This window comes from Schistocerca gregaria, chromosome 4 (genome assembly GCF_023897955.1).
Source record: "Schistocerca gregaria isolate iqSchGreg1 chromosome 4, iqSchGreg1.2, whole genome shotgun sequence".
Classification (NCBI taxonomy): domain Eukaryota; kingdom Metazoa; phylum Arthropoda; class Insecta; order Orthoptera; family Acrididae; genus Schistocerca; species Schistocerca gregaria.
In genome coordinates, this window is record NC_064923.1 from 734,576,103 (window position 1) to 734,603,103 (window position 27,001).

At 42.8% G+C, this 27,001-nt stretch overlaps 1 protein-coding gene across 2 annotated transcripts in view; it reads left to right on the top strand.

Annotated features, from left to right (window-relative positions):
* Nucleotides 1-27,001, top strand: part of LOC126266847 (motile sperm domain-containing protein 2-like) — a 92,217-nt gene that overhangs the window by 19,127 nt on the left and 46,089 nt on the right. For both annotated transcript variants that reach the window (XM_049971448.1, XM_049971447.1), the window contains exons 2-4: nucleotides 5,679-5,825; nucleotides 9,286-9,460; nucleotides 10,756-10,919. In XM_049971448.1, coding sequence (XP_049827405.1) covers nucleotides 5,679-5,825; nucleotides 9,286-9,460; nucleotides 10,756-10,919 — 486 coding nt within the window. The remainder of the gene's footprint in view (nucleotides 1-5,678; nucleotides 5,826-9,285; nucleotides 9,461-10,755; nucleotides 10,920-27,001) is intronic.

A 27,001-nucleotide genomic window follows, 5' to 3' on the forward strand; every position in this document is an offset into this window, starting at 1 on the left:
GTATTTTGCTGGTTTTGCTGTGTCTGCTTGATCTTTAGGTTTCAGATAAGTTATTCCTTGTGTAAGTGTATCAAGGACTGTGTATGGGTCTGCAATGTAACTGTTAAATAATTTAGTTAGATGTGAATGTGTTGAGGTGAACTACTTTAGCCAGAAATTTGCTATTTTATCTTTTCCAGGGGCTTTCCAATTGTGAGTAGAATTAATTGCTTTGGTGACTTGATGTTGCAAAATTATCACTTCAGGCATTTGTGGTATCATCTTGTATGTGTCTGTTTCTGCTTGTATCCACCGTGCATGTCTGTTATGTTGTACCGGGTTTGACCATATGTTGCTCCAGAAGTGTTCCATGTCTGTTATATTTGATGGATTGTCTAGTTTAATGTGTGTTATCTGTTGTCTGGTAAAATTTATTTTGGTTTGTGTTGAATGTTTGGTTTTGGTTCCTTCTATTTTCACTTTTTTTTGTATCTTCTAAGTTGTTTGGCCAATGCTTGTAATTTCTGCTTCTTTTCATGTAATTGCTCTATCACTTCTTGTTGTGAGATTACCTAACCTTTTTCGTTTTTTTTCTGTCATTTGATCTCTTATAAATTGTGTTAGCTGTCCAATGTCTTTTTCTCAGTTTTTCTATTCTGATCTGTAGTCTGTGTTGCCATGCTGGTTTTGTGGGTTTCTTCTGTGTGTTGGTTGGTTCTGATCTCTGCCTGGTGTGTATATTTAGAGTAGTGAGTGCTCCTATATAAACCAGTAGTTGTAACTCTTCCATAGTTATGTTTTCATTTATTTTGTTGTTTATGATTGTGTTGATAGTTTTTATTGTTGTTTCGACTTGTGGGTTATTTGGCGGTCTATGCAAGAATGGTCTAATGTCTGTATTTGTGTCTTTGTATTCTATGTGTCAGCTGAAATTTTTCTTCTATATCTAACAAGTGTGTCACTTCGTGTTCTATTTGTACTTGTTCTGGTGGCAGTTTTAAGATTTCGTTTTCCTCTGATTGTTTAATTGATGCGTGTTGTTCTTTGTTTGTTTGCTCTGGGATGTGTGAGTCCATCACTGTATTTTCTTGTTCTTCTGATTGCACATTATTTTGTTCCAGTATTTGTTGTTTGATGTTTTCTAATTCTGACTGGGGTATCCTGTTATTTTTGATGATTACACGGATCTGATCAGCTAGTCGTCGTTCTGTTAAAAATTTTAATTCTGGGTATCTGGTAATAAATGTTGTGTATACTTGTGATCTGTATCCAGTTGTGTTGGTTCCTAGGTTTGTTGCTTGGTAATAACAGAACACGAGGTGTCGATTAACTTCATCTGACCATCTCATCCTCTGTCTTTGTTTTCCTTCTAGGGTGGTTGCAGGAAGCATATCCTGCAAAACACCTCTATTTGGATTTAAATGATTTTCCAGTTGGCTAGCAGTGTCGTTACCATTGTGGGCGGACATGGGGTTCAAACGTCGTCCCCGACTATGACGGCACTTGTCCGAGGCTTCTTTAGTTGTCCTGAACCAACTAATCACACTTAAAGGGGGGTTAGCCCTATTAGTGGTTTATTCTTTTCGTCGCCTTTTATGACTGGCAGAACATACCGGAGGCCTAAATAATAATAATAATAATAATAATAATAATAATAATAATAATAATGTTTTTGCAAACATAAACATATCGTAGATTATATATACTTATTTGAAAACATTCTGATTTTTAGATGTCGGCAACTTCAGGAAGTAGTTTTTCCAAATCGCCAACATCTTCATCAGATAATTCACTGCCTCCAGAAACACCGTCGTCATCAGACTCCTAATTCCTCTTCTTCATTCAAAATTGCATGTATTTCAGCACTACTCAGATGTTTTCTTGTCATAATGTAGTTCTTGCACACACTGAGGCAAAACACTAGCAACAACTGAGGCAAGAAAGGGCAATAGTGGGCATAAATAATAAGTGGGATATGTTAGTTTCATTGTGGCACGTGTTTTGTATAACATATGTTCAATGTAACATTCATCATTCTGTTTTCATAATGTTACATTCAAGAAACGAAACAAAAAATTTATATTGGGGTCAGCAGGTACTCAGTGCATAGTCCATGAATAAATTTTAATGTGTTGTAAATGTAACACTGAACAATGTCATTGCATACAAGCTAAGTCATAAATTTTGAAAATAATCATTTTGAAAACAAGGGAGATATATATCTCAAATGTGCTTATGGGGTCATATTGACTCCAGTTGTACTAGGAGTGTTAAAATGAATGGGTATATTGGTTGGGATTGTTAATATATGTGGTCTGAAAGAGACCACTCCAGCTCCTGGATCTTGAGGGTAGTAGTCCAGCAAGAGTATTTCACATGGTTTTGATCTGTGAATGGGTAGGATTACTAAGTTCTGAACTATTCAGATTCCATAGTAGTATTCTTCTGTTAAGGTGCAAAGTCTAAATACAACTTTCTTGTTTTCTGTTAAAACAAAGTGTGAGGAATAAAATGGAACAGTACATTGTCATGCATGCAAGTTTTGTTTGAAATTCTGTATAAGGAGAAGATATATAGAAGAAACAATTTGTGTAATGGTTAACACGATCTGATATAGTATTAAAATTGACTGCGAGGAAGAAAATTAAACCTTACATTTTTACAGCACAGTGTTTTTTGTCATAACCACTTTTAATAGAGAGCCTGTGCAGTTTTGTTTAAAAAATATATAACTTGTATCTGTCCAAACGTTTATTAGAGTATCATGTAAAAATTTCAAGTATATTCGTGAAGAACTTTCCGAGATCTTCGGTAACAAGGTTAAAGTAAGACTTTTCGTAATGTAGTAGTACAGATTACCATCCTTTCTCTGTAGCTTACACCTGTTATTCAGAGAATTTTGGACATTGTGCACCATTTTACATCGCCAAACACTTTTGGGTTGACAAACCCTGTGCATATTGCTTGATTTTTCTGAAAATTCTTGTTTCCATTATCAAGCACAATGTTATAACTGCCTCTCTTCTGCCAGTTCCTTTCACAAAACCAAAGTGTTTGCTGTCTAACAGATTTTCCATTTTCTTTTCTATTCTATCAACAGTTTTATTGAAGGAGCTGTTAAGCTGTTTGCACAATAATTTTCACACTTATCTGCCTTGCTGTCTTTGGGATTGTGTGAATATTTCTCTGGAAGTCCGATAATACATCTCAAGACTGTCGCACCAACTTGAATAGTTGTTGGTTGCCACTTTCCCCAATGACACCAGTCTGTGAATTTGATAATAATTTAGAAACTATGAATTATTAAAACGTGTTTGTGAAGAAATGAGCTATTTGAGTCTTAGTCAAAGTTACCCATTTATTTCCTTTATATGCTGCTGCTACTGCTACAGAAGTGGCTACTTTTGGAAATGTCTTCTTAAAAGATCAGTTTGGACAGTATACAAAATTATAGCATTTTGTCTCTACATTTATTCCACGTTTGGTCTGCCAGTACCCTTGAAAAGTATGTATTTTAGGCTTAGAGAAGATTCTGCTGTAGGCTTGTAGTTTTGGAGGATCATAATTCAAAACACTAACTTACCTCATAGTGAATATTGCCCAAGAGTGAGGGAGCCATACCAAACAGGACTAACTAAGGATATTGTTGTATAAAAAGATGGGGAATGAGAATGGTTGTAGGTTTGTTTTGTTGATGGGGGAGAGTCACTGAGATATTAAAAAACCTGAGCTGGCAGAGACACGAAGATTGTCATCTGTCCCATGAAAGCCTACTTCTAAGTTTCAAAAAACAGTGGTCAGAGAGGAATCAGTGAATATATTGCAGTTTAAAATGTATTACTCCCATAGGAATTGCCAAGATGATGTAAGATTAATTGCACAGTGCATAGATGCATTTAAGTGACATTGTGCATAGACTTTTAAACACTGAGTCTTCATACGCTCCATAAGTGAATGGAACTATGAGAAACTCACAGACACCACTCAATCACATCTGATTTACAAATAATCTCCCTTTGTAAATGCACCCACTACTCCCTGACTGATTAACTAACCTACTTCAAAGGAGACCCTTTCTCACCGCAGTGTTCAATGAAATACCACAGTTAAATTATATATATCACCAAAAGGTAAGAGTTAAATTCTAAGACACCTTGCACTGAGAAAAACCTTACCAAAAACTTTCCCACCCATCTATCCTACTTACAAAATACGCCTGGCAATCCTTAAATCAGAACGTGAACAGTAAACAAACCATGATGCAGAAAGCCTCTCTTGTAGCGTCTGCCACTGGAGTTGGGTGAGCATCTCAGTGACACTTTTGCGCTTGCTGAATGAACCTGTAACAAAATGTGCTATTTTTCTTTGGATCTTTCTATCAATTCTATCTGATAATGGATCTTATACAACAGCATCATCCACAAATATCCTCAGGTAAGTGGAAGATAGGAAACTCCTTATATGAAACACACACACACACACACACACACACACACACACACACACACACACACACACACAGTACTGTTGAAATGTTGAAAGATTTAGCATTGAAGAACACTATGAGCTGCAGTTACTTTAGTGTTGATGATAAAACAATGTGATCATTTGATCAAGATAGTGAATTTGCAAGCACTTAGTTTTTTTTCATATCATGTCAGTATGTAATTGAGAAGATAAGTTGAAGATGGTAAGAAGAATCCAGGTGTGGAAACCAACTTGCCAATTGCATATATTATCAGACATACATTATTATGACACATTGTTGGATGCTGCAGCTGCTTTGTATAAAGTTAGTCATTTAACAGGAATTAGAAAGCTGTCAAATTAAATCAACAGTAAGAGTCTGATGTTGTAAAGTGTGAAAACTGAAGCACAAGTGGGGAGACATGTCCCTTTTCTTGAACAATGTTGGTGTACTCCTGTACACAATAGAGCATAGAGCAAACAAATAACCAGCATTGAGAGCATACATTCCTTTCAGAAAAAATGACAGTGACTGTAAATAAGAAAAAAAGTCAACTGAACTGAAAAAGTTTCAGTAGGTTATGCTATAGTGTCATAAGTAGTGACAGTTGAGCAAGACTAATTATCTGATAACCATGTTTGCTGTTGCTTGTATTTTAATGGACTATGTTGCTCTGGTTGATGTAGCTCATCAGCATATTTAATACACCATATGGTGCAGGGTTAATTCTGTGCTGTAGGGTAAGGACTATTCCACATGGCTGCAATTGCAGGGCAATGTAGTACCCTGACAGAAGTCAAACAAATAAAATAATCGAGGCTGAGAGGGTGGACCAAGAGACTGTGCAATGTCTCAGAAATGACAGGCCCTATAATATGCATTTTGATATTGTTGTTGTGCACAGCTCACAGTACTCTAGATATCGCTTCTTATTCCTCTCATGATGTAACAACAAATATCATTCCTTGTATAATATTTTTCTCAGTATAGGGACTTAGTTGTGCTGTCTCCCCCTCCCTTCATTCCTTTATTTTTTAATTGTATTTTTGTCTGCATCCTAGCCCTCTCCACTGTTGTCTCTCTCATGCTGTCATCCCCTTCTTTCTTCATCCCTTTGGCTTGCATGCTTGTGTACTTACTTCAACATGCACACAAATTATTTCATACACCACACTATAAATAGAACTTATAATTGTTGATCTCTTTCCACAGTTGCTATTATTTGTTCCAGATGGATTCCATGCTGCAGATATTTCTCGTGTGAAGAATTCAGATGATTGGCTCAGGCGGTTCATTGTACACAATGATAATAATGAAAATGCTGCTTTTGACATGTTGTGGGACACTTGTGACTGGAGAAAGAAGTATGGGACTAATGGTAAGTGAATTAGGCATTGTGTACTTCAAATACCTGTTGTTGCTTCCAGTGTGTTGTTTAGATACTGTTAGACTGACATAGTTGCTTGTCAAGTCTGAATGCACTTTGAGGTGGTGGATTCAAATTATATGACTTACTCTGTTCTTACATTGCCTAGACGTACAGTGTGATTGTTCATTTTGTTGGTGATAATTCATAATTGACATACTCAGAGTTATGAAGCAGGTAGTAAATGAGGGAATCTACATTTTTAATACTATTGACAATTGAATAACGCATAAAGTTACTCACATGCACACTTTACCTTGCCCCGCTTAATTTTTCCAGCATTGCACAGCAACAGTTTTTTTGAATGTCCATAAAGGATAAAAGAGAAGAGGACATAGATAAAATGAGTTTGGAGATAGGAATTTGACAAACCTCTGAAAGACTTACGTGGAAGCAATGTACCTGAGGTAAACATGCCCTCAGAATTAATGAGATCCTTCAGAAAGCCAGCCATGACAAAATTGTTCCACCTGATGTGCAAATTGTACAAGACAGGCGAAATATCCTCAGACTTTAAAAAGACTGTAATATTTCAAATATTAAAGAAGGTGGGTGTTGGCGGAACCATCAGTTTATTAAGTTACAGTTGCAAAATACAGACGAACATTATTTACAGAACAACGGAAAAGCTGGCAGAAGCCAACCTTGGAGAATCAGTTTGGATTCTGGAGAAGTATAGGAATATGAGGCAATACTAAACATAAGAATCATCATAAAAGATAGGGTTTATAGCATTTGTAGATTTAGAGAAATGTTTCAACAGTGTTGACTGACATATGCTTTGAAATTTTGAAGATAGCAGGGATAAAATACAGAGAGCAAAAGATAATTTACAACTTGCATAGAAACCAGACCTCAGTAATAACATTCAGAGGGCATTACAGATGTGGCTAAATGCAGATACTCTAAAGACAGGTATGATTTTGTGCGAGTCCTGTTTTGACAGGGGGCATACCACAGTGAGGGCCGCAGGGCACATAGATAACCAGAATGTGGTTGCGAGTATTCCACTTCTTAGCATGTAGTAGATGATCTTGGGCAGTGCCATTAGTGGAAACGAGAGCCCACAAAGTAACACGGCTAACAGGAGGACAGCAGGTAGCAAAGGTGCATTACTGACAATGGGGTAGTGGGACTTGTAAAACCAAGGGCACTTGACAGTAGGAAGATATGTGCGAACTCAGTAACTGAAATATTCATTTCATGGACATACAGTCAATAAAAACTGAACCAATATAGCTCAAAATTGAGGAAGTGTGCAAATTGGAGACGAAAATTAGATGAGAATGTACATTGAAATATGCTCTGGATGCGACCAATAATTTTTAAATTATTCAAGATGCAACTTTCGTAAAGAGCAGTGAATTTTCAAAATAATACCTAAATGTCTTGAGCAGTTTTCATGACTAAAGTGTCTACATATAGTGCTTAAGCTGTATTGAAACATGCTAGCAGAACATTTATACTTGGAATACATTTTGAATTAGGAATCAGAAGCTGGAATGTGCATTCGAGATGTGAAACCTGGTTTTCACATCAAATAACAAGTAAATTGATGGAAGTAGCAACAGTATAATAGAGTAGACAAAGATGTTTTTCTATATTTGTCCAGAATTCATTATGTCAGGTTGCCGAATAACTGGAGTTTTTAATGAAGAGAGCGTACTTGTAATATTTTTTACCTGCTAGCTAGTGTTACATTGTGATTTGGAGAGCTAGTGCTGAACTTATTTTCACCAGTTACCTGAGGAACTTTAACACTTGAATAAAAGTTCACAAGAACAAAGCATCAGGCCCAAATTGAATCCTTATTGGATTCTATACTGAATTCGGAGTTTCATTAGATGCTATTTTAACTATAATTTGTTGTAGATCGTGTGAACAAAAAACCATGGCCAGTAATTGGAAGAAAGTACAGGTCACATCTATTTGCAGGAAGGGTAGTAGAAGTGATCCACAAAGCTATCATCTAATATCCTTGACATTTATTTGCTGTAGCATCTCATAACATGTTCAGAGATCAAACATAATGAGGTATCTTGAACAGTGTCTTCCTCCATGCCAGCCAGCATGGATTCCGAAAACATCAGTAATGTGAAACCCAACTCTCACTATTCTCACGTGATATACTGAAAGCTTTGGTCAAGGCAACCAGGCAGATGCAGTATTTCTTGATTTCCAAAAAGCATTTGACTACTCAGTACTACATCTATGCTTATTAGCAAAAGTTCGATCACACAGGTTGTGAAGCTAAATTTTTGACTGGATTGAGAATTTTTTTTAGTAGGGAGGACACAGCATTGTATCTAGGGTGGAGAGTCATTGACCGATGTAGATGTAACTTCTTGCATGCCCAAGGGGAGTGTGTTGGGACCCTTGCTGCTTATTTGTATAGTAATGCTCTTGCAGACAAAATTAATAGTAGCCGAAGACTTTATGCAGATGATGTAGTTGTCTGTAGTGAAGTACTGTCTGAAGGAAGCTGCATAAATATTCAGTCAAGTCTTGATGAGACTTCAGAGTGGGGCAAAGATTGGCAGCTTGCTTTAAATATTCAGAAATGTAAAATTTTGCACTTCACAAAATGAAAAAGTAGTATCCTATACTTGTAATATCAGTAAGTCACTGCCGGAATCCACCAATTCGTACAAATACCTGGATGTAACACTTACAGTGATGTGATATGGAATGATCACATAGACTGTCAGGAGAAAGCAGGTGGTAAGCTTTGATTTATTGGGAGAATACTGTGGAAGTATGTCTACAAAGTAGATCGCTTTAAAATCACCTGTTTGTTTGGTTCTAGAATATTGCTCAAGTGTGTGGAACCCATATCAAAATGAATAACAGGGTATATTGAAAATATACAGAGAAGGCAGCGTGAATGATTACAGGTTTGTTTGGTCCGTAGGAGAGTGCCATGGATATGCTGAAGAAATTCAGCTGACACTCTTGAAAACAGATGCAAACTATCCTGAGAAAACCTACTTACAAAGCTTCAAGAAACATCTTTAAATGATGGCTCTAGGAGTATACTGCAACTCCTCTCCTCCCACCCTCTGCTACGTATTGCTGACTTAGCGATTGTAAGGACAGTTTAGATTAATTATAGCACGCACAGAGGCATTTAATCAATCATTTTTCCCATGCTCCATATGTAAATGGAAGGGGAAGAAACCATAATAACTGGTACAGTTGGATGTACCCTTATGTGTGGACAGCATTTATTTAGCAGTATTATTCATGTGCAACATATTAATGTTTTGCGATTATTTATTAAAATTTCCACACACAGGTGTATCTGTGATCGTTATCCACTCTGCACTAAAACAGGTTTTGTATCTACAGTTTTAAATTAAGTCTCACTACTAAAGAAAATGTGTGTTTGAATTGGAGCAATTGTGTTTTATAGATATTGCTGACATTGTTAAAAGAGACTACCTGGAATGTGGGTTTGTATACACTCATGGAACAGATGTTGATGGAAGATCCCTTCTAATCTTCAACTGCAAGAAACATGTTAAGGGCCAGGGAGACAATGAAGAATTAAAAAAATGTGTTGTCTATTGGATGGAAAGGCTCCAGAGGTAGGGACAGCAAACATACTGTAGTGAAATACAGTTTTGTGTTTGAAAAAATGTATTTAGTAAATATATATAATCTACCAAAACGTATGTGTGTGTGTGTGTGTGTGTGTGTGTGTGTGTGTGTGTGTGTGTAACGGGAGAACAGTGGAGGAGGGAGAACACCTTGTAAAGAAAATATATTCTGTGGTATTTTCCAGATGTCTTTGTTCGTTCTTCTAAATGTAGTTGCTTTGCTAAATTATACTGATCACTCGGCCCAGATATTAAGCTGGATAACTGGCTGACTAGTTTCCTTAAAAAGCTATTTTTGGTATCTTTTTATAGATTTACAGGCCATGAATGCACTTAACATTACACCTTTCTATAAATCCAGAATGAATCAGTTACTCTACAGCAGAAAATATGCTATTTTTTAAACTTCATGGAAGATTTAAACTTTGTGCCAGACTGTTACTCTTAACTCTTTTTTGCCTTTTTTGGGTAATGTTTGTACATTGCCTGTGAAAGGAGAGACACCAAATTCAAGTGCTGGTAGGGCAAGCAGTTCTAATACGGTAGGCAGTTATTTGTATTAATGTTCCTCACGTTTTCTTTCCTATACTTAATGAAGAGTGATAAGAGTAAAGAGAAATTGTTTTACTGTAAATGAAGTTGTACTAGAAATTTCTAAAATGTTAATGTCATTTTGGTGTGAATACCTAAAGACAAGGAAACAAATTTGACAAGTTCTATAGAATTCAAGGGTGACTGGGAAGTAATTAGACATTTCAATATGGCTATTATACACGCAACTTAAAATGTGAATGAAACTGGAAGACTGTTCATGGACATGAAAGCCACTGACAATGACTTCACCTCATATTTTCCTATTATAATTCCTCCTGTTGGCTGAAACATTTTATTGGCTATTTCCAACTAAAGTTGTGGCATACGTAACAATCATCAGAAGACTCAAAGCCGTTTTCAGCAGGTAAACGCTATTACTTGCAGTGCTTAGAACCCTAACATGACCAAAATAGACATACAGTCTGCTTAAGATAAGAACTTACATTGATGTAACGAGCTTTGATAATTTGTTATGCCCATTGTTGAATGTAAGATTATCAGAGTGCTTTAGGTTATCTCTTCTGAAGTGTGATGGTCCCCCCCCCCCCCCCCCCACCAAATATGTTGATAATCAAAATTAAATGTGATGATGATTCTGTAAAACTTTTTCATATGTTGATATGTTGTGTGTCAGTACACTTTATATTGGGTGAGATTGCTTCCATAATATCGTATGTATTTTGTTGCAGGCTTGATAAAGGAAAACCTATAAGTGTGTTTTTCGATATGACCGAGACAGGTTTATCGAACTTGGATATGGATCTTGTAAAGTACATTATCATGCTCTTTAAATCTTACTACCCAGAATTCCTCAATTACATCATTGTATTTGAAATGCCATGGATTTTAAATGGTAAGAAAACCAGTTTTGTGCTATAGTGCAGTCAATAAACACCTGAATGGGGAAAAATTTGTGTTGTCATAAATGTTTGTATAGTGGTAGGAGGGGGTTGCCATGAATGACATACTTAAAGTTCTGACTGTTGGAGAGTGAATGTGGAAGTGCTGGGTCATTTCAAGATCACACGTTTTGTTTTACTTGAAAACCATGGCTTTTAGTGAGAGTGTTTCCCTGTATGAAATTAAAACTAGCCCATGTTAAATTTTCTACAAAAAAAAAGTCTGTTCAGCTTTTCTCAAGGACAAAGTTTCTGTGTTGCAGAGGATGGAAAAATTGTAGATTGTTAAAAATAGTGTTTCCATGTATAAAATTAATGTTTTTTGTTAAAGTGGGCCAAGAACAAATATTAAATAAGTGTACCACATGTAAGTGGAATACTAAGGGATCCATTGAGTTTTGGGTTATTTAACAGGCAGTAAAGGGGGACGTAGAAGCACTAGGGAAGGCTGGTTGAAGGATTGTGGCGGTGCCTCCCCTCCTTCGTAGGTCTGCAAACAGAACAACAATCAGGTAGATTCCATCTCACACCCACTCTCACACCCACTGCCCCCTGCGGATTCGGGGGTTAGAATAGGCCCGCGGTATTTCTGCCTGTCGTAAGAGGTGACTAAAAGGAGTCTCAAACTTTTCGGCCTTCTATGATGGTCCCCTGTTGGGTTTGACCTCCATCTCTCAAAATTTACCGAAGTGCAAGCCGATTGGGGAAGGGCGCCTTACTTGGTGCATTGTGTCCATCTTGCGATCAGACCTTTCGCCAGCTTATACACCGTTGAACTGTAGTCCTGTCCGCTCTCCATCTCTTGGGCATGACTCTTTTTCTGCTTGCAGATAACACCTTGCACTGTGCAGTGCCTCTTTCTGCACCGACGGCGACCATGGACCACATGTTACCTAACATCCAGCACGGTAGCCAGTCCGTTGTGGTGGGGCCGCCATGTACCCTGTTGGTTGTAGCCCCCTGACAACACAGGGATCGCTCTACTGATGCCTGCGCCGTTAACTCCCCACGTATGCCAAGGAGTAGATGCCTATCCTCCTGGGGTATCGGGACGCCCGGCAACAGCCATCCTGCCAGGTGGCTCTTGCCGTGGCTGGGTGGCACCCGTGGGCAGGGCCCTTGGTCGGAGTAGGTGGCATCAGGGCAGATGACCCGCAATGAAGTGTGGTACATGGTCTCTCGCTGGTGGTCAGCCGCCTGCAGTCTCTAAGCGTTCTCGGGCTCAGTTTAATGCTCAGAAGTACGATCCGAAAACGTTCCCATCCCTGGCCACACCGTGGGAGGAACGTAAGTCTCAGGATGGCAGTAGCAGTTATTCGCCCCGCTTCTTAGTTTGTACGAGGGTTGATGGGGAGTCTTTTCTCTCCACAAAGCCTCAGTTCTTCGTCGAGCATTTAGAGGACAAGTTTGGGGAGGTGGAGGACTTGTCAAAAATGCGCTCTGGGTCAGTCCTGATACAAACGGCATCCTCTGCCCAGTCAAGACGGTTACTCGCTTGTGACAAGTTGGGAGATGTTGCCGTTACGATCACACTCCATAAGAGTTTAAATATGGTCCAGGGAGTTATTTACCATAGGGATCTTCTTTTGCAGTCTGATGAAGAGCTGCGCGCCAATTTTGATCGCCGAGGTGTACAGTTCGTCCGGCGCGTTCCTCGGGGTCCGAAGGAAAATTAGTTTGCTACCGGTGCCTTCATCTTGGCCGTCGAAGGGGATGCGTTACCGGAAAAAGTCAAGGTGATGGTTTACCGATGTGATGTTAAGCCCTATATCCCTCCCCCGATGCGGTGCTTTAAGTGCTGGAAGTTCGGCCCTATGTCTTCTCGCTGCACTTCCAGCCTCACATGTCGAGATTGTGGACGCCCATCACATCCCAATACTCCATGTGCCCCGCCTCCCATCTGTGTCAACTGCGGGGAGCACCATTGACCTTGCTCGCCAGACTGCCGAATTTTCCAGAAAGAGTGTAAAATCATGGAATACAAGACCCTGGACCGACTAACCTATACTGAGGCCAAGAGGAAATACGACCGACTCCATCCTGTGAGAATGACATCTTCCTACACTGCTGCTACAACACCTGTGCTAGCCCCATCTGTTTCTCCAATTGTGGCCGGATCGACGAGTAGTAAAACTCCTCCTGCCCCCTCGCCAGTGGGGGGGGGGGGGCTCTACCCACCGGGTTGCTCCTGCGTCACCTACCTCAGGAGCAACACCATCCCACCCATCGGGGACATCTGTCCCCACTTCTAAGCCGGAGAAATGTCCAACTTCTTCGGCTTCTCACGCTCGCAAGGGTTCCCTTGGGTCCCTCCCTTCCCAGGTTTCCGCCAGCGAGAAGCCTGACGACCGAGAATGGCGTAAGTGCCCGCAATAAACTGGTCGTAGGGCTTCACGATCCTCCTCTGTCCCGGAGACTGAATCGGCGAAGCCCTCCCAGCCAGTGTGACCCAAGGAACGGCGTGAGAAACCCAAGAAGAGCTCTCAGCCCAAGGAACTCGAGGTGGCAGCCATCCCACCGCAACCTTCCAGCTCTGCGTCTGAGGATGCGGTGGAGATTCTGTGGCGTCCGCTGAGGACCTCGATCTCGCCGGTCCGTCAGACGCCATGGAAAGCACTATCACAGGTGCTAAATCGGAGGCAGCAGGTGACCCAGCGGCGTAATCTCCCTTTCCAGTCCCGTCAAGCCTTTCTCAACCATGGACAACACCATCCTCCAGTGGAACTGCAGCTGTTTCTTCCACCATCTAGCTGAGCTCTGCCAACTTCTCAGTCTTCACCCTTTCCTCTGCATTTCTCTGCAGGAAACTTGGTTTCCGGCAATGTGAACCCCCCGCCCTCTGTGGCTATCGGGGTTATTATAAGAACCGGGCAGCTTATGAAAGGGTGTCTGGTAGCATCTGCATCTATGTCCTGAACTCTCTTCACAGCGAGTCTGTACCTCTCCACACACCTTTAGAGGCTGTCGCTGTTCGGATGTGGACGCCACAGGCTGTTACCGTCTGCAGTCTTTACCTTCCACCGGATGGTGATGTCGCGCAGCATGTCCTGGCTGCTCTGATAGCTCAATTGCCTTCACCTTTCCTGTTACTGGGCGACTTTAACGCCCATGGCCATCTGTGGGGTGGGTCAGTGGCAACAGGTCGAGGTGCCATCGTTGAGCATTTATTGGCGCAGCTCGATCTCTCGATCTTAAATGATGGTGTCTTCACACACTTCAGTGTGGCGCATGGCACATACTCCGCCATTGACCTTTCCATCTGTAGCCCTAGCCTCTTACCGTCTGTCCAATAGAGAGTGCATGACGACCTGTGTGGTAGTGACCACTTTCCGATCTTTCTGTCACTGCCACAGCGTCAGTCTTCTGGGAGTCCCAGCAGATGGGCTATGACTCAGGCTGACTGGGACTTGTTCTCCTCCACTGCCGCTATTGAGCCTCTCTCTAACGATGCCATTGATGCAGTGGTTCAATCGGTCACCACCGGCATTGTTACTGCCGCCGAATCTGCCATTCCCCGTTCTTCTGGGTCCCCTCGGCGGCGGACTGTGCCTTGGTGGTCGCCTGAGATCGCTGAAGCGATTAAATCTCGCCGGCGGGCGCTCCAGCGTCACAAGCGACATCCCTCAATCGACCACCTTATCGCCTTCAAACGGTTGCGTGCGCGAGCCCGCTGCATTATCCGCCAATGCAAGCAGGAGTGCTGGGAGCGGTATGTGTCCACCATTGGCCTCCATGTCACTCCATCGCAGGTCTGGGCCAAGATTTGCCGCCTCTATGGCTATCGGATCCCTGTCAGTGTCCCTGCGCTCTCACTGAATGGAGCAGTTTGTACTGACTCTGACGTCATTGCAAACCGCTTGGCAGAGCAGTTTGCTATGAATTCCGCTTCTGCCAACTACCCCTTGGGCTTCTGCTCCATTAAGGAGCGGATAGAACGTCGGAGTCTTTCTTTTCGCACTCACCATCCTAAATTGTACAATGTTCCATTCAGTGAGTGGGAATTTCGAAGTGCCCTCGCCGCTTGTCCTGATACCGCTCCTGGGCCAGATAGCATCCACTCTCAGATGCTGAAACACCTTTCAGTGGACTGCCAGCGACGCCTCCTCGATCTTTACAACCGCATTTGGGTCGAGGGTGAGTTTCCGTCGCAATGGCAAGAAAGTCTTGTTGTCCGCATTTTGAAACCAGGGAAGAACCCTTTGGAAGTGGACAGCTACCGTCCCATTAGCCTCACCAACGTTCTTTGCAAGTTGCTTGAACGGATGGTGAGCCGGCGCTTGAATTGGGTACTGGAGTCTCGAGGCCTTCTGGCTCCGTCTCAGGGTGGGTTCCATAAAGGCGGCTCCGCCACCGACAATCTGGTGAGCCTGGAGTCGGCCATCCGTACTGCCTTTGCCCGCCGTCAGCATCTGGTTGCTGTCTTTTTCGACATGCGTAAGGCATATGATAAGGCATGGCGTCATCACATCCTTTCTACGCTTCATGGATGGGGTCTTCGGGGCCCTCTGCCGATCTATATCCGCAATTTTCTGTCGTATCGTACCTTCTGCGTGCACGTCGCGGCCTCATATAGTTCCTACCAAGTCCAGGAGAACGGTGTGCCACAGGGTTCTGTTCTCAGTGTGTGTCTGTTTTTAATAGCTATTAACGGGCTTGCTGCGGCCGTGGGAAATACTGTCTCCGCTTCCCTGTATGCTGACGACTTCTGCCTTTACTACAGCTCTATTGGCATTGCAGCTGCTGAACGTCAGCTACAGGGTGCAATCCGCAAGGCGCAGTCTTGGGCTGTAGCGCATGGTTTTCAGTTTTCCGCAGCCAAGACCTGCGTTATGCATTTCTGCCGGCGACGCACTGTTCACCCGGAGCCGCGGCTTTATCTTGACGGCGAGCTTCTTTCAGTGGTGGAGTCACATAGGTTTTTGGGGATGGTTTTTGATGCCCGGTTGACATGGCTGCCTCATATTTGGCAGCTTAAACAGGCGTGTTGGCGGCATTTAAGTGCTATGCGATGCCTGAGCCACACCAGGTGGGGCGCCGACCGATCTACTCTCCTACGGCTTTACCAGGTGTTAATCCAGTCCCGTCTGGACTACGGTAGTCTGGCTTATGGCTCAGCATCCCCATCTGCGTTGCGGGTGCTGGACCCAATCCTCCACAGCAGGATACGCCTTGTCACTGGTGCCTTCCGAACCAGCCCTGTGGACAGCATACTTGTGGAGGCAGGTGTCCCTCCACTGCGGTTACGCCGCCAACAATTACTGGCTGCTTATTGTGCCAATGTTTTTAGCTTGGCCGGCCATCCAAATTATCGTGTCCTCTTCCCGCAGTCAGTCGTTCATCTGCCTGAACGTCAGCCCCGGTTGGGTTGTCCGATTGCTGTACGTGTCAAACAGCTTCTTTCCTGGCTTGGGTGTTTACCTGTTCCACCTCCTTTCCGGGCCCCTTTGCGTACACCCCCGTGGTGTGTGCCTCGCCCTCGCCCTTGCCTTCGGCTCGACTTGGCACATGGCCCGAAGGACTCAGTCCCTCCGGAGGCCTTCCGACGCCGCTTTTATTCCATCCTGGCCACGTATTAGGGCTCTGGCGTTGTCTACACCGACGGTTCGATGGTTGCTGGTCTAGTCGGTTATGCACTAACTCTAGGGGACCATTCTGAACAACGTTTGTTGCCGGCTGGCTGCAGTGTTTGCTCTGCTGAGCTGGTCGCCATCTTTCGAGCCCTAGAGTATATCCGCTCCTGCTCAGGTGAGTCCTTCGTTATCTGTAGCAATTCCCTGAGCAGTTTATGAGCTCTCGACCAGAGTTTCCCTCGTTCTCGTCTGGTGATGGCTATCCAGGAGTCTCTGCATACTCTCGCCCGTAGCGGCAGGTCTGTGGTCTTTGTTTGGACCCCAGGCCATGTTGGTATACCCGGCAATGAAACTGTTGACCGCCTGGCGAAAGAGGCCACCAGTGCGCCATCTCTGGAGATTGGCCTCCTGGCGGCTGATTTGCGGGCAGTCTTATGCCGCAAAGTTATCTCGTTTTGGGATGCTGAATGGCACGGTCTGACCACACCTAACAAGCTCCGTGCCGTCAAGGACACGACGACAGTGTGGCGGTCGTCCGTGCGAGCCAACTGCAGGGACTCAGTCGTCCTTTGTCAGCTCCGCATTGGCCACACCCGACTCACGCACAGTTATTTACTGTGTCGTGATGATCCCCCTCTTTGTCGTTGTGGGGTGTCCTTGACGGTGGTCCATATTCTGTCAGTGCGCCCTTTTAACCATGCTCAGGCAGACTTTTGCAATGCCTGACACGCTGTCTGCTCTTTTATCAGATGACTCTGCCATGGTGGACTTGCTTTTGTGTTTTATTCGGGCTGGGGGTTTTTATCCTTTAATCTGAGTTTTTTAGTGTTGATTCTGGCTTTTAGACTCTGATTTTAAACTGAGTTTTTAAAGTGTTCTTGGTGGTTGGCTTTTCCTCTTTTTCTCTATGGTCGGCCAACCACCGTCATACTGTGTGTTTTAATTTGTTTTGTCTGGTCTCTGTCAGAGTATTTCATGTCCTGTTTCGTCTGCTGTGTTTCCTGTTGTTCGTTTTTTATTCTCTTCGGGTGGTTTTAGTTTTTATGGAACAAGGGACCGATGACCATAGTAGTCTGGTCCCTTTAATCCCACAAACCAGCCAACCAACCAACCTCACACACACACACACACACACACACACACTGCCGTTCTTTTATTAATCTCTAACTTAGAGGTGTATAGACTTGCCCTGAGGGTGTTTTTGTTTTCCACAAATTATGTTAGCACTCATGGAATACAGATATGAATTACTAATTCTACTAAAGCAAGAAATGCATATGGGCAGATTCTACATAAATTGGTGCATGCTGTTCTACACTGTTAGAGGGGAAAATGATGTATGGCAGTTACAGCATTCTTCCAGGAAAGGAGACTTCCCTCAACACGATTGCTTTTCGTTTTTTAGTTTACAGACTGACTGTACCTTCGCAGCATTTCCTGTCCAGGTGTCTTACATGAATAGACAAAATAACTTCATTGAGCTTATGTTTATGTAGTAATTATTTTCAGTTTGCTAAGGGAGTACTTATTTTCAGCTGTTACATCAGCGTTTAAGTGTTTCTATAAACAGTGGCTGAGAAGCGTTCAGTTTGTAAATGTGATGTTGTCAGTGATTATTGGTGACAAAGGGACTGGATTTGTAAGTGTGGCACCTTTCTGTTGTCTTGTCATTGTATTGTAAAATTGTGTAACAGAGTTGTAGTCACGTAGTGGGGTATTAATGAACGACCAGGTAGTTACTGAACTGTTGACTGTGTTAGTGGCAGACAGCATAATTACTTCTGTTAAGGAATTGCTGCTGTCTGTACAGTGGGCTGTACTGAGTGAAGCCATTTATCACACATCTACAGTGTATCTTCCAAGATATATTGGGGGATTGGACTACTTTAAAATAACACCCTGTAGTTGATTCTTGCGACCTGGTGGGGACTCACTTGCTCGTTTTTCAGTTTTCAGATCTGTGGAGGACAGTAGTGAATGACCACAGTGAGAGACCTGCCTTCCCTCACTCTCTTCTGTGCCTCCCCCCCCCCCCCCCCTCCCATTTCCCTACTCACTGCCCCCTGTCATGTCCTCAGAACACAGCTTACCTCTTCAAACACTCTACTCCACTTAGATGTGGTGCACATTTAATATTTGTTCTCAAGCTACTTTATGTAAAAATAACACCTTTGTATCTCAGAAATAAAACTTTTATTTCATTAATAAATAGAAAACCTTGTACCTCTACTATTAGTAAGCCAATGAGGGGCAATGACCTAGATGCTGTACTCCAGTGAGGAAGAAAAGAAACCACATATTTATGAGTCAACCATATTATATGAGAAAGCCAAGCATAACTTTGGAGATAAGAGGTTTTCATAATAAGCTGATTATAAACATTTCTATAGCATTAAAACACTATTTTAGCCGGCTGCGTTGGTCTCACAGTTCTAGGCGCGCAGTCCGGAACCGTGCGACTGCTACGGTCGCAGGTTCGAATCCTGCCTCGGGCGTGGATGTGTGTGATGTCCTTAGGTTAGTTAGATTTAAGTAGTTCTAAGTTCTAGGGGACTAATGACCACAGCAGTTGAGTCCCATAGTGCTCAGAGCCATTTGAGCCAAAACACTATTTTAATAGTCTGTGATTTTTCCATGCCCTGCACTTCAGAGAGTTAGTCCTAGAGAAGAACTGAATAGGATCTTTTTTATGAAATTTAATGGGAAACGTTTTTGCTGGAAGGCATGGATTTTTACTTATTAAAGAACAACATAAGTGACCTTTAAATGATCCATTGCTTATACCTCACCTGTCGTGTTTCTTATTGTGTTGTTTGTGGCACTCCCTCCTATCACTTTACAAATACATTTATTTCCCTCTTTTGATTGGACTACTTTAAAATAATGGTACATGTTATTTATTTAAAGATTAAATTTAATTGGAAGTTATCTTTGGGGTAAAACAAAATAGTTTTTGTGCTAGAAGGAACATAGGATTCAGTCCAGCCTCATTAAGTTGTGGCAATGACGAGTGTTTACTTCAATCTAATTTCTTAAAAATGAGGCAAATAAGACATTCTGAGGTTAACAACTAAACCCCAATTTTCCGTTGACCACATTCAGGAAAAGATGCAGAATGGGCCTCTTTTGTTTGAGGCAAAAGTCTCCACTCAGTCATGAGCCTTACTTCCCTGTACTTCTTGTCTTGACTCCGGGTATTATTTGCACTGTAACTGTTGTGATTATGTACCAGTGTGGATGACCCCATAGCAATGAAACACCTTGCAACCTACCTACAACTTGTGCCAACAGCCAGGGTCAGCACCCCTTATCCTCAAAAGTGTTCCCTGTCTATAAAATGCAGCAGAATGTGATAATAGAAAACACTTAATCAGTTGTTGCTGCATTGTGGTCTGTAAAATTCCCAGGTTTTGGTGACTGTTGCAAGGTGCCTTCCTCAGGGTGTATTAGCAATACTACCTTACCCTCAAACATTATTGTGCCTACTGTATAAACCATACCAACCCTAAGAACACACCAGGAGAGATGTATATGTTCGTTCACATGGATGTTTGTACCATATGGTTGCCTCTTCGCACAGTGTTAAAAGCAGATAACCATTGATATCATCTTCTGTAACATTTCCCTTCTTCCAGACAGAGCAAACACACATCCCAAAATAAAGTTAATGCAAGAATTCCTCCACCTATCCTTCTGCTTAGAGACTTCAACAAGTATATTCCCCTGTGGGATAGTATCATCAGATGGGAAAGGATTTGGATTTCAAACTGTGTTATCTCAACTACTAGAAAGCAACCTGTTTTGGTCCAGCTGGTGGCATGTCTCAGCCGTAATCCTTAAAATTTACTCTTTCAATCTTGTTACATTGTTGTGATAGCACACATAGTCAGTGACAACTTTACAGTAGTCCTGTCACTTCCATGTTATTCATCAGACTGGCTGCCAAGCTGGACACGTCTCTTACTAAATGGTAGTATCTCTGCTGACCCATCTGCCCATAACCAAATACTTCAGAACCTATTTTGTGGCGGTATCAGTACCTACTTCTTGGTGTGCTACCTTCTAAGAAAATATAGAGCAGGTGAAAGGTGAGTGAATGAAAATTAATGTCCTAGACTCGTCTCTCAGGACAGCCCTAGGTCCAGATTGTATTCAGTCTGTGGGTAATTCACACATGTGTGGCATTCGATAAGCCCCATGTGCTCCCTCCTCCTGGTTATGCCAAATGTTGAGCATCTCTGGGAGCTAAGTCTTCATTGAATGGGTGTAGGTTTGATGATTATGGATTTCCTGAGCAGAAAACCGCTGAGTGCCACCAGTCTTCTGTAATCATAAGCACTGAGCATGCTTCTGTGACAAATGTGCAGTGCAGTGGTGGAATGTTGTGTGTCACAGGGACTGAGAATCCTCTTGAGGATGGCAAAAACTTCAGCAGAAATCCCTCAGAATCAAAGTGTGCTGCATGGTGGTGAGATGTTTGAATGTTGAATTGGAACAAGCATTAGCAGCAACCCCTTTCCACACCTCAGTTTTATAGTGCTTATCCAGGCAAGCAGGGCACTGTCTGGGAGGACCTTTGTATCTCCAGCTGTTTGTGGGAACATCGTGGCTGATCAGTTAGGTACCACGACTCCAAAAACAATGAGTATACCATCTGGGAGTATTCACAGCCAGTCTACTAAAAGACTGAGGGCAGCTAGTCATCCTGATAATCTGATTGTCTTTAGTAATACAGCTTATGAAGTCATAAACCAGACTGTGTTCCTAGTGATCAAGAGGAAAAGGTGTAGAGAGGCTTGCTAGTAGCTTAAAATCTATTAAACAATTGTGTAATGAAACTTCCTGGCAGATTAAAACTGTGTGCCCGACCGAGACTCGAACTCGGGACCTTTGCCTTTCGCGGGCAAGTGCTCTGCCAACTGAGCTACCGAAGCACGACTCACGTCCGGTACTCACAGCTTTACTTCTGCCAGTATCCGTCTCCTACCTTCCAAACTTTACAGAAGCTCTTCTGCGAACCTTGCAGAACTAGCACTCCTGAAAGAAAGGATATTGCGGAGACATGGCTTAGCCACAGCCTGGGGGATGTTTCCAGAATGAGATTTTCACTCTGCAGCGGAGTGTGCGCTGATATGAAACTTCCTGGCAGATTAAAACTGTGTGCCCGACCGAGACTCGAACTCGGGACCTTTGCCTTTCGCGGGCAAGTGCTCTGCCAACTGAGCTACCGAAGCACGACTCACGTCCGGTACTCACAGCTTTACTTCTGCCAGTATCCGTCTCCTACCTTCCAAACTTTACAGAAGCTCTTCTGCGAACCTTGCAGAACTAGCACTCCTGAAAGAAAGGATATTGCGGAGACATGGCTTAGCCACAGCCTGGGGGATGTTTCCAGAATGAGATTTTCACTCTGCAGCGGAGTGTGCGCTGATATGAAACTTCCTGGCAGATTAAAACTGTGTGCCCGACCGAGACTCGAACTCGGGACCTTTGCCTTTCGCGGGCAAGTGCTCTGCCAACTGAGCTACCGAAGCACGACTCGCGTCCGGTACTCACAGCTTTACTTCTGCCAGTATCCGTCTCCTACCTTCCAAACTTTACAGAAGCTCTTCTGCGAACCTTGCAGAACTAGCACTCCTGAAAGAAAGGATATTGCGGAGACATGGCTTAGCCACAGCCTGGGGGATGTTTCCAGAATGAGATTTTCACTCTGCAGCGGAGTGTGCGCTGATATGAAACTTCCTGTCAGATTAAAACTGTGTGCCCGACCGAGACTCGAACTCGGGACCTTTGCCTTTCGCGGGCAAGTGCTCTGCCAACTGAGCTACCGAAGCACGACTCACGTCCGGTACTCACAGCTTTACTTCTGCCAGTATCCGTCTCCTACCTTCCAAACTTTACAGAAGCTCTTCTGCGAACCTTGCAGAACTAGCACTCCTGAAAGAAAGGATATTGCGGAGACATGGCTTAGCCACAGCCTGGGGGATGTTTCCAGAATGAGATTTTCACTCTGCAGCGGAGTGTGCGCTGATATGAAACTTCCTGGCAGATTAAAACTGTGTGCCCGACCGAGACTCGAACTCGGGACCTTTGCCTTTCGCGGGCAAGTGCTCTGCCAACTGAGCTACCGAAGCACGACTCACGTCCGGTACTCACAGCTTTACTTCTGCCAGTATCCGTCTCCTACCTTCCAAACTTTACAGAAGCTCTTCTGCGAACCTTGCAGAACTAGCACTCCTGAAAGAAAGGATATGGCGGAGACATGGCTTAGCCACAGCCTGGGGGATGTTTCCAGAATGAGATTTTCACTCTGCAGCGGAGTGTGCGCTGATATGAAACTTCCTGGCAGATTAAAACTGTGTGCCCGACCGAGACTCGAACTCGGGACCTTTGCCTTTCGCGGGCAAGTGCTCTGCCAACTGAGCTACCGAAGCACGACTCACGTCCGGTACTCACAGCTTTACTTCTGCCAGTATCCGTCTCCTACCTTCCAAACTTTACAGAAGCTCTTCTGCGAACCTTGCAGAACTAGCACTCCTGAAAGAAAGGATATTGCGGAGACATGGCTTAGCCACAGCCTGGGGGATGTTTCCAGAATGAGATTTTCACTCTGCAGCGGAGTGTGCGCTGATATGAAACTTCCTGGCAGATTAAAACTGTGTGCCCGACCGAGACTCGAACTCGGGACCTTTGCCTTTCGCGGGCAAGTGCTCTGCCAACTGAGCTACCGAAGCACGACTCACGTCCGGTACTCACAGCTTTACTTCTGCCAGTATCCGTCTCCTACCTTCCAAACTTTACAGAAGCTCTTCTGCGAACCTTGCAGAACTAGCACTCCTGAAAGAAAGGATATTGCGGAGACATGGCTTAGCCTCGGTAGCTCAGTTGGCAGAGCACTTGCCCGCGAAAGGCAAAGGTCCCGAGTTCGAGTCTCGGTCGGGCACACAGTTTTAATCTGCCAGGAAGTTTCATATCAGCGCACACTCCGCTGCAGAGTGAAAATCTCATTCTGGAATTGTGTAATGGTTCCTTACTGGTTGAAGCTAACAGGTCAGAGTAGGTGCAAGTCAAAAAAAGGGTGACTGTAATCCAGTTGTTGAGATGCACAGTCCCTCAACTTGAGCAATGGTGTGTGTCACAAACAGTGATATTATGGCCATAGATATCTTTGAACTGAAACTAGGGTGGTATTCTGGAGTAAGGAAGTGTTGAACAAAGGGTGCGAAGGAATAGTGGAGAAATTGAGAAGACCACCCCTCCCATTATGGACATAGATTACACTGTGGTAGTTATGCCACTATTGTCTGTTGGTTGACAGCGTTGGAAGCATGTAGTACATCTACTATCCCTCAAGGCATATCCCATGGCATAGGCTGTCATTGGATCAAAATGGACTTTGTCTTTCCAGGTGTACTGTCTTCTTCTCTATTTAATCCATACAATGCTCATGACTTCACTGTTTAGTGCCCTAAAACACACCAATCATCATCATCATCTTCATCAGATTCATAATCAAATGGTTCAACACCGGAATACGGATCATAAATCGTTGAACTAGCAGTGATGGAACAGTACTATCATTCCAATTGTTATGTAAGGGGAAACTTCCAGCAACTGCATTAGATGGACCAGTCTGGCAAACATGCTATGCAAATAGCTAAATAGGATGGTGGAAGGTTGATTATGAAATGTACAGGAGGCACAAGGCCTTCCGTCCACTTATTAGTATGGCTTCCAAGGGCAGTGGTCTAAAATAGAGTTGTAAAGGCAATCTGGAAGGCTTTTCCAAGTACCTACATCTTATTGTTGTCTTATTAAACTTGAATAAAGCATATGATAATGCCTATTGTCACTGTATCTTGATCACATTCCAAGGCTGGAGTTTGAGGTGCTTTGTTGATTTTGTCTGCCACTTCTTGCTGTCATTGTTTTGGGGTAGTTGGTACATCTCCCAGCTCCTCACAGGCTAGGAGAATAGTTTCTCATAGGGCTCAGTGTTAGAACTTGCCTGTCTCGTTGACAACTATCAATGGACTTGGGACACCATGTGTCTGGCAGTTACTGCTGCTCTTCAACAAATTTTGCAGATGGCACAGTTTTGTCTGTGGGCTTAGCTGAACCTTTGTCTCAGGCCCCCCAACCATGGCTTTCAGCTTTCCACTGCCAAAACGTGAGTCACGCATTTTTGTCACTGCTCTATCATCCATTGTAAGGTACTGGAGCAAGGGAGTAAATATTGAATATTAATATATCAAGTCACTCATTACTTAGGAAATCCAGAGTAATAAATGTTTTGAACACCATAGTTCAAGAAAACTGTTTATGGCACAGAAACTTAATCTTGATCACAAATGTGAATACAAGCATCTACTTTTTCATATCATGTGCTTACCACTCTGGTTACTGTCTTAACTGCTAACAATAAACCAATTCAGTCCACACGCTACCTTAAAAAAAAAAAAAAACCTCCAACAGAACATGAAATGATTCTTACATCATGTGGTTTTCTACTTATTTGTTCATAGTCCTATCTTCTTGGCACTTGGGCTACTTTCATGCTTCGTACAAATCATTTTTCACTCTGTGCTCCAGCAGCAACTCCACTCACCACACTGCCCTCCACTTGATTCCACATAAACCAAAAGCCCCCTAAACGACAAAGATACCTTAAATTCCCTCACTAAATCTGTCTTCAGATTTAACAGATATGGAAAACAAAAAAGTATACAAAAAAGAAAAACATGTGTCATTAAAATTTGGATCTCACAAACTAATACAATGTTACTTTTTCATCCTGCATTCATATACAATTATTACAAAATTAAGGGGTACATGTTTATCATGCCCCCAATAATAAGAGATTAGAGATTTAACTTTTAATCACAACCTGATATGAAAAATTATTTCAATAATAATTCAGTTGTACAAATATGCAACTCAATTTATTGAATGCATCAGACTAATATATCTTCACAACTGCATCACATTGAGTTTGAGTCCTTGTTAGATTTTTATTTTCACATGCTCTAGATTGAAATTCTAACTTTTGTGTGGCGGAAAAAAGGGGGGGGGGGGGGGGAATTAACAAAACATGAATTGAAATACACTTTACATCATATTATCACTTCTCTATAGAAGTACTCTTAAGTTTTTGGTGTGGATATATGTATCTCACAGTGCATCGTGGTGAGGCATGTCGCATATGTCATGTCCACAGCTGGAGGTAATTGCTCCCATCTGGTGCTGGCTGCGTGGCTGGCAGAGGAACAACTCCCCCCCCCCCCCCCTCCCTCCCTCTCTCTCCTCCCAGACTTTTTGTGCCTGGGCAGTATTTATCTCTGAAATCAGCTCAGCACCAGGCTTGGGGGAGGGTGCAGACTGTTACTCGTCCTTGCTCCCACTGTTGCAGTTAGCTCTCGACGTGCTGAAAACATGAAGTAAATAAAAATCACAGTTGAGCTCCACTAAAAGTTCAACAAATTAACCTACTGTAGTGTACTAACTGTAAGTTAGTCTTTGGGGTTCCCTATTCACTCTGTTACTGTCAGACACAATCCCTGCTACTCTAGCATCACTGCTTGAGTGATTCCCTTTCATTGCTAATAACATTTTGAAAATTAATAAAGTCATTTACATCTATTAAGTTTTTATAAAACAAGACTGTCCTGACTGTTACTACAGTGTAATAAGGCATGCAGTCTTCCTCTTTTAGATGCTTGTGAAGCTTCTGCCTTGTTAATTAATTGAAACCCTCATCTGCAGACAGGTGTTGTTGATATACCTTGATGGGGACAGCTGAAAATGTGTGCCCCGACCGGGACTCGAACCCGGGATCTGCTTACATGGCAGATGCTCTATCCACCTGAGCCACCGAGGACACAGATGAATAGCACGACTGCAGGGACTTGAGCCGTGCACACTTCCCGTGAGACCCACATTCACAACTGTTCACAATCTACATATGTAATGAACCTAATAGGTATTTGTCCATCCACTCATTACTCGTGCACACTAAGGTGTCAATTCCCGTAAGAGTTCAGGCAACCTGTGCACATTTGCACAGTTGAAGAACAATGGCTGGGACACCAATGGTATCTGTTCTTTTGAGAGCAGTTTCTTTCTTCATACTTCTGCTTTGTTTTTTCCCCTTTTATCCTTGCTTCATTCCTCTTTCATTGTTGCGTATTTCTTCTTTTTATGTTCTTTCTATGCTATTTTGGTCTGTTTACTAGTGTCCACTCTATTTCACTTGTTTTTCTTCTAAGCAGTCTTCTTCCAAGACGGCCACCTCAAAAATTTGTATGGCTGTTTACTGTCATTTCTTTGAGCACGGTTTCCCTTCTGTCTTGCATTATCTTTGTTGATACTACATCAATATTTTCCTCTTCCATTCAGATGATAGGCCAGCCTTCTTTAAAATTTGTAAAAAATGTGCCAGGGTTTGTTGCATCTTGCAGATCAGATTT